General features: G+C 47.6%; 1 protein-coding gene across 1 annotated transcript; it reads left to right on the top strand.

Annotated features, from left to right (window-relative positions):
* Positions 1 to 2,776: 2,776 nt before the first annotated feature.
* On the top strand, positions 2,777 to 7,428 carry SRSF6 (serine and arginine rich splicing factor 6). Its single transcript, XM_062642241.1, has 6 exons — positions 2,777 to 2,994; positions 3,211 to 3,359; positions 4,781 to 4,908; positions 5,133 to 5,341; positions 5,683 to 5,772; positions 5,893 to 7,428. The coding sequence occupies exons 1-6, from the start codon at positions 2,888 to 2,890 to the stop codon at positions 6,254 to 6,256; spliced, it is 1,047 nt and encodes a 348-aa protein (XP_062498225.1). The 5' UTR covers positions 2,777 to 2,887; the 3' UTR covers positions 6,257 to 7,428.

Below are 7,428 nucleotides of genomic sequence, written 5' to 3'. Positions count from 1 at the left end.
AGATAGGTCCCTAAAATGCCCTGGAATAGGGAGAGGTTTTATCATTATCCTTCTTGGCATCAGGCTGGTCCTAACCCAGCCAACAAGTCCCCTAAGGCTGTTGCCATCTGCCAAAAGCTTTGAGATGTCCTCCCAGAGAGGGCCATCATATAAGCAGGCTCTCATTTTGGGACTTTTCCCAGCCCAGTGCTGCTTTTGGGAGTGGGTTTATCTGATTGTCTCATTACAGGAGAACCGGCTCCCTCATCTGCCCTTGTTTGCTGCCGCCTGACATCCCAGCACTCAGGATGGGGAAGTCCCAGCTCAGTTCTTTGCATGCAGAAAACCAGGTCAGAAAGTGCAGGGACTACCTGTGCCCCATATGGCCCTGACCAGACTGATTTTCATCCATTTCTAGGGCATCATGTGGGGATATTCTCCCCAGAAAAGGCAGGGATATAAATACCAGCTGAGGTCTCAGAGCTCAGAGGATACACAAACAGTGCTTCTGTACGAAGAATTTATTTTTTCCCTGTTGGAAGGGGGAAAGAAATTCCTTATACTAAGATGCAGAGACACTGAAATGAGTGTTATCACCTACGAGAGAGCAGCTTTTATGGGCCATGAGGAAAGTACCGAAGATCTTTCTGGAAAGGCAGTTACTTAAGGCTCTGATCCTGAAGAGCATCCTCTTACAGGGAAGCCCTTAAGAACAGGCTTAGCTTTCCTTCTTATCCTCGAACTTCAGGACAGGCTTGCGCACTATCTTCGACTGAGCACAGGATGTTTTACCAAGAACTATCTAATTGGGTTGCTTCCAGCAAGTCTTAGCATGCAGCTCTCCTACCCCATAGGTGCCAGCGCAGACATTTCAGATGAATGCTCATATCCAAGGTTTTTAATCTTTAGGCCAGTGAATCATTATCCTCTCATGAGAACAGGAGTGGCAAGTAACAGGATACAACTGTAGTGGGGAGAAGACCTTTATGGTCACGTGTTGCAACCTGCAGTCACGTCAAAGAAGATACAAATGACTTAAAACAAATGGGTTTTTCCTATATTGCACGTCTTTGGTAGGAGAATCCATCCTTTATTTCTGTGTATACAAAGCTTACTGCAGTGATATTGCTGTCCATGGGAGAGGCTCAGAGATACTACTGCATTCTAGCCATAAATAGCTATAATAGTGTTCCCATATACCTGTTCCTGAGAAAGCACTGGTGCTTGTCCTCTAAACAGAACAGCTGAACGTTGAAGACCATGAGTGTGAGAGACAACCCAGCTTTTCCAGGAGAGCTTTTATTTCAGTAGGCTCAGGGCAAGGTACAACAAATCTCTGTGTCAGGCTGCTCAAGACTAACAAAAAGCCTTTTGAATTCTCTACACAGAGCTGCTGACCACTACAGCCTGGCTAACAGTTAAATTTACCTGCAAGTATCTCCTGGTGATATTGTATGAAAAGACTACAGCAGGGCTGGAAATTAGTGACTTTACCTGCATAAATCTTTCTAAAGCAGACAGAAAACACTCACAGAACTGAAGAAATCTTCCAAGCAATGTCCACTATAATGGAAAAGAAAGAGGTCATTCATTGTCTGTTGTACCATATGAATCAAGCTTTAATTACATGAGAAAAAAAGTGAGAATCAAAATTTCCCCCACTTCTTTAACTCAAACTCATCAGTCCCTTCGTTACAGATTAAGTCAGGGCAACATCTGCAGGCAATAGCAGTGTCTTTGGCAGTAGCATTACTGATATTGATGCTCACAGCACTGAAGCATTAGGTGACCAAGAGCTGCTTTTCATGCAGCTGGGAAAAATCACAGACTCCATGGGATACTTCGGGTTGGAAGGGACCTTAAGGCTCATCCAGCTCCAACCCTGCCACAGGCAGGGACACCTTCCACTGGAGCAGCTTGCTCCAACCTGGCCTTGAATACTGCCAGGGATGGGGCAGCCACAGCTTCTCTGGGCACCCTGTGCCAGCGCCTCAGCACCCTCACAGGGAAGAGCTTCTGCCTAAGAGCTCATCTCAGTCTCCCCTCTGGCAGGTTAAAGCCATTCCCCTTGGCCTGTCCCTACAGGCCCTTGTCCCAAGCCCCTCTCCAGGTTTCCTGCAGCCCCTTCAGGCACTGGAGCTGCTCTCAGGTCTCGCCTTCAGGAGCCTTCTCTTCTCCAGGCTGCCCCAGCCCAGCTCTCTCAGCCTGGCTCCAGAGCAGAGCTGCTCCAGCCCTCGCAGCAGCTCCGCGGCCTCCTCTGGTCTCACCACCACAACTCCAGGTCCTTATGCTGGCGGCCCAGACCTGGAGTAACCACGGCCCTACATTTGCATTGTATCACATCTACACATCGCAGTACACACTATAAAACAGCAACACAATGTGAGGCCCAGCAAACTGAAACCGTGAGCTCATTAACGTACTGGGACGCCTTTGCTAATTCAGAACGCACATCAAAGGCAAACTAGGACATAAACCTTGTCAACTCGGGGCTGTTTTACTCCACTGCGCATGAGCACAGCACCGCAACCGCCCACCCTGCGCATGCGCATCGCGCAAAGCAGCCCTCCAGAGCGCACGTACAGGCACCCGCGCATGCGCGTAGCCACCCCTCTCGCCTCACCCGCCCGTAGCTCGCCAACGCCCGCTCGCGAGAGCGTGATGACGTAGACACCGCGCTCCGCTCCTCCCTCCCAGCCGCGCATTGACGTCCGCGCCGCTGCCCCGCCTCTCGGTATAAAAGCGCAGGCGGGGGGCGGGCGCGTCATTGTGGTGCGGAGCGGTCCGGAGGCGGGGTACCGTGGGGGTCTGAGTGCCGCTCCCCGCTCCGCTCGCCGCCTCTCTCTACCTCCTTCCCTCCCTTTCTCTCTTTTCTCCCCTTCCTTCCCTTTTCCCCTCCGCCGCGGACATGCCGCGCGTCTACATCGGCCGCCTGAGCTACCACGTCCGGGAGAAGGACATCCAGCGCTTTTTCAGTGGCTATGGGCGCCTGCTCGAGGTCGACCTCAAAAACGGGTGAGCGCCGTCCAGCGGCCTGAGGTCCCCGCGGCCCGTGCTCCCCTCCCCGGCCCGGGGCCTTCCTCCCTCCCCCATGTTGTGGGCCGCTGCCGCGTGGCGCCCGGCTCAAGATGGCGGCGGCGCGGGGGGAGCGGGGGCGCTGCGGCGGGGCCGGCTCCATTGTCCTGGCTCCGGAGCTGCGGGCGGCTGATGGCGCCGTTCTTCTTCCTGCAGTTACGGCTTCGTGGAGTTCGAGGACTCCCGAGACGCCGATGATGCCGTTTATGAGCTGAACGGCAAGGATCTGTGCGGGGAACGCGTGATCGTGGAGCACGCCCGCGGCCCCCGCCGCGACAGGGACGGGTATAGCTACAGTAGTCGCAGTGAGTACGGGCCCGTCTTTCTGCGTGGTTCTGAGGCTAATGCGGGCGAGGGGCAGGAGGGAGGGGAGGCGGCTCGGCTGTGTGTGGCAGGGCAGAGCCGGGGGTGAAGGAGCGATGGGACCGAGTCCCGCGGGCTGGGGCGGAGCGGGGGAAAGGGGGGGTTGCTATTACGGGGGAGCACGGCGCGGGGGGGGTACCCGGTGCATGGCAGGGAGCAAGCTGCAGGCCTAGCGCCGCAAACGTTCTTCCTGGCACCAGCCGTGCACTTGGGTATCCCCTAAGAAACTTAAGAGGGCAGATAGGCTGGGAGATTAGAGGGCAGTTCTGGCTGCAAAGTTGTGGCCTTCTAGAAAAGGTTTCTTGTTCATTACAAGCGGAATGCTCTGCTAATTTTAGAGCTTCTGTTTTCTTGGGGAGTATTTGAATCGAACAGTGATGTCGCATCACTTACATTAATAAATACTGTTGCATAATTGGGGTGGAAACACTCAGCTGTGAATGTTTCAGTTGAATATATAGAGGGGGTGGGGGGAGGTTTTCAAGTAGGAATCTGTTGGGCTGAGTGGGGGATATTGTCAATAGCTCCACGTTCAGCTGATTCGTGTAGCTTCTTGAGCTGAGCTATATAGAGCTGAACCAGCCTCATACTGTAATGTCAAAGTACTGAGGCTCAACTTTGGTTAATCTCTAGGAGCTTGGTGTTTGGGGGGGGCGGGGTTCTGTCTTAAGAAGAATCAAATGTATGTTGTTTAAAATTGTTGCATGTTCAATTCAAACTTTTTAACAAGTCCTTGATGTTTCAATTTAAAAGTGACCAGTGGGGCTGAGGCTGTGTCCACTGAGGCTAAGATGACTGCCTTTCCTGATTGGCCATGGCTTTTCCATACATTGTGTGACCCTTGCCCTATGACCCTTTGGCTGACCTTACCGGAAGCCATGACGACAGCAGCCTTTTGCCATTAGACGCAGGGTGATGGTGAGGATTCCAAGGGTTAGACAAAACTGGTTAAACTGAACTAGGTGACTGTTACCTTGCGTGTTTTGTGGCCAAACCACCACCAAAAACCTCATACTGTGATGTAAGTACTTAGTGTAACTAGTAAACGTTTTTGTAAATTGTAGAAATGCATGTAATCAGTTAAGTTTTATATTTTACAATGTTCTGTAAAATAAAACTTAGCAAGGTGAATCTAATAAGGAGCAGTCACTCTCTAACAGAACTTAGGAGCACAGACTTGTAGGATTTTAGTCTGTTTGATTTGCCATTAATGTAGATCATGGCAAAATTGCAAAGTTTATTGGAGGCTTAGAGAAATAAAGTCCTACTCCAGTAAATATAACTGTTTTAACTAACTTTTTCAGAACATTTAGTTTTCTTCATGCTAGGAGACAATCTAACTTTATTTCTTTGTACAATAAAGGTGGGGGTGGTGGCGGATATAGCAGTCGGAGACAATCTGGAAGAGATAAATACGGACCGCCTGTTCGTACAGAATACAGACTGATTGTTGAAAACCTTTCCAGTCGCTGTAGTTGGCAGGATTTGAAAGTATGTATTAATGTTCCACCACGGAGCCTGTTGTGACTAGCAGGAAGCAATGGCTTCCTTTAAAATTGATGTTCCTTTTGATTTAGGTGGAAATAATTGAGATACTTGTGTGTGAATATTTACATGTAATTAGTGCTTCTGTGTTTGATGAGACTTGTCTTAAGCTCATGTATTTGTGAAGAGTGTGGCGAATGGTTATGCAACTCTTCATCTACTCTTTGCAGGATTTCATGAGGCAAGCTGGTGAGGTAACCTATGCAGATGCTCACAAAGAGCGTACAAATGAAGGAGTGATTGAGTTCCGATCCTACTCTGACATGAAGCGTGCTCTGGACAAACTGGATGGCACAGAGATAAATGGGAGGAAGATCAGGCTGGTTGAAGACAAGCCACGGTCAAGCCATAGGCGATCATACTCTGGCAGCAGGTCAAGGTAACTTCTGGGACAAGTCAGTTTATGTATCAAGTTACTCCGGCTAAAAATGGGTCTGGGTAGCCCTACAGGCGGGAGTGGCCTTCAGCTGATTTAGGAAGAGGATGATGCCTGAGAATGTAGAAGGAGTTACTCTACATACAGTAAAGACAGGTTTGAGAGTTTTTCACATGTAAAGCATCAGATGCAATTAATTGACAGTGTATCAGATCCAGATGTGTTGATAGTACATCTTGATGTGGCCATACTTGATTAGAAGTTCCTGGGCAGCCTTTCTGTGTTAGATAGCAGAGCACACTAGGCAAGGAATGAGGAATAAATTACATGTTCCATGTTTCTAGGTCACGTTCTAGACGACGGTCTAGAAGCAGAAGTCGTAGAAGTAGGAGCAGCCGCAGCAGGTCCCGTAGTGTCTCCAAAAGCCGTTCTCGGTGAGTTGATCCCTCGTTTTCTGTTAGTACAGGAATTGCTGCTTATACATTGATAGATACTGCCAACTGCTGTAAGTACACTTCAGTTCATGTAGAATAAACTTTGTCTCTTTTTGAAAGCTCTAAATCCAGGTCACGAAGCAAAGACCGCTCACGTTCCAGATCTAAAAGCAGGAAGTCTAGATCAAAGAGCAAATCAAAACCCAAGTCTGACAGGGGTTCACGCTCTCACAGCAGATCCAAGGAGAAGTCTGAGAAGTCTCGATCCAGATCCAGGTCCAGGTCTCGATCTCCCAAAGAAAATGGTAAAGGAGATGCTAAGTCTAAGTCCAGGTCAAGGAGTAGGTCTCGTTCCAATTCTCCGCAGCAGCAGCCATCTGCCAAGGCTCGTTCAGAGTCACCACCCAAAAGAGCTGCATCGAGGTCCCGCTCCAGATCTCGTTCAAAATCTCGCTCACGATCAAGATCTAGTTCAAGAGATTAAGACTAGAACTCTCCTCTTACATTGCACACTATTATGGAACACTTTCCTACTTGTCAGGCCATTAGTGTTATGTTAGTACTTGAGAGGTTGGGATTTTTTTTTCTCTTGCAGGAGCAAATGGCCTAAGAACTAAGTTGAGGCATAAAGGTTTAATTTGTGTCCCAGATTGGAAATTAAGAGCTTGGATGGTGGTATAAAGCACTAAAACTCCCCCTTTTGTAGAAATTCAGCTAAAACTTTGATTTTATAGCATTTCCACAGGAGTAACTTAACTACTCTTAAATGTAGAGTGGTTTTTTATAAAGAAAAATAAACTGAATATAAACAGGCTTAAATCTGGGCTTTTTTTAAACTATCATTATTTTTTCTTTTTTTTTTTTTCTCCTTGCTTCATGGTCTTAGAACTATGAATATCATTAGCTTATAGGTTCCAGCTTGCTGCCAAGGGCAGGATTGCCTTGCTGGTCAGCTCAGAGAATTCTGTTTCAGCTTAAGTTGTGGAAGCAGGCTGCAAACTACATAAACCGGTAACAATACTGGGAAGATTTTAGATGAGCAATAAACCCAAGTTGGAGCGTGTTTGTTGTATCTTAACTTGCCAAAAGAACATTCCCCCACCCCAATACTGTGACTGTATTAAAGGTAATAAAGGTACTCTGGAACCTGTATCATACAGTATTGCTGAACCCCCCTGTGTTTCCTACTTGAAAGAAGGAAAGCTTTCTGACTTTTTTTTTTTCCCTTGAGTGTCAGTGTCACTGTTGTCAGACACTCATGTGTCTCTTGGATGTAGTCCAAGTCACTAGTATGTCATATGGTTTGTCAGCCTCTAAATAACTATTGGATATGAAAACTAGCTAAAATAACACTGTCTTCCCTCCTTTTTGACTCATTTATGTTAACGTTTTTGCTTCAGATGAGAACTATAATCCTATTGTGTGTAAGTCTGAACTTTTATGGGAAATGTAGTCTTTGAGCTAGAGTTCTAGTCTTAACAAAGGCTTTGCTGAACCACAGTTGCCAACTCAAATTGTGGAATAGGACTCATCAAAAAAAATCCCCTTTCTAGCTAAATTGATTTTTGTAACATGCAATAGCGAACATTAGAACTGCCTTGTACTCTTTATACAACGTGTAGTTTGACTTGTATAAAATTAAATCGGTGACTCAAA

The sequence above is a fragment of the Pezoporus occidentalis genome, unplaced genomic scaffold (genome assembly GCF_034315485.1).
Source record: "Pezoporus occidentalis ecotype Australia unplaced genomic scaffold, CSIRO_AGI_Poc_V1 ctg70, whole genome shotgun sequence".
Taxonomy (NCBI): Eukaryota; Metazoa; Chordata; class Aves; order Psittaciformes; family Psittacidae; genus Pezoporus; species Pezoporus occidentalis.
The sequence above is the reverse complement of the archived record's forward strand: the minus strand, read 5'-3'. Positions and strand labels throughout refer to the sequence as shown.

Excerpts from the sequence above, each read along its gene's own strand:
- SRSF6 (XM_062642241.1), top strand. The coding sequence starts at position 2,888 with ATGCCGCGCGTCTACATCGGCCGCCTGAGCTACCACGTCCGGGAGAAG. Across the intron at positions 3,360-4,780 it reads GTATAGCTACAGTAGTCGCA|GTGGGGGTGGTGGCGGATAT; the intron begins GTGAGTACGGGC and ends TGTACAATAAAG. Across the intron at positions 5,342-5,682 it reads TACTCTGGCAGCAGGTCAAG|GTCACGTTCTAGACGACGGT; the intron begins GTAACTTCTGGG and ends CCATGTTTCTAG.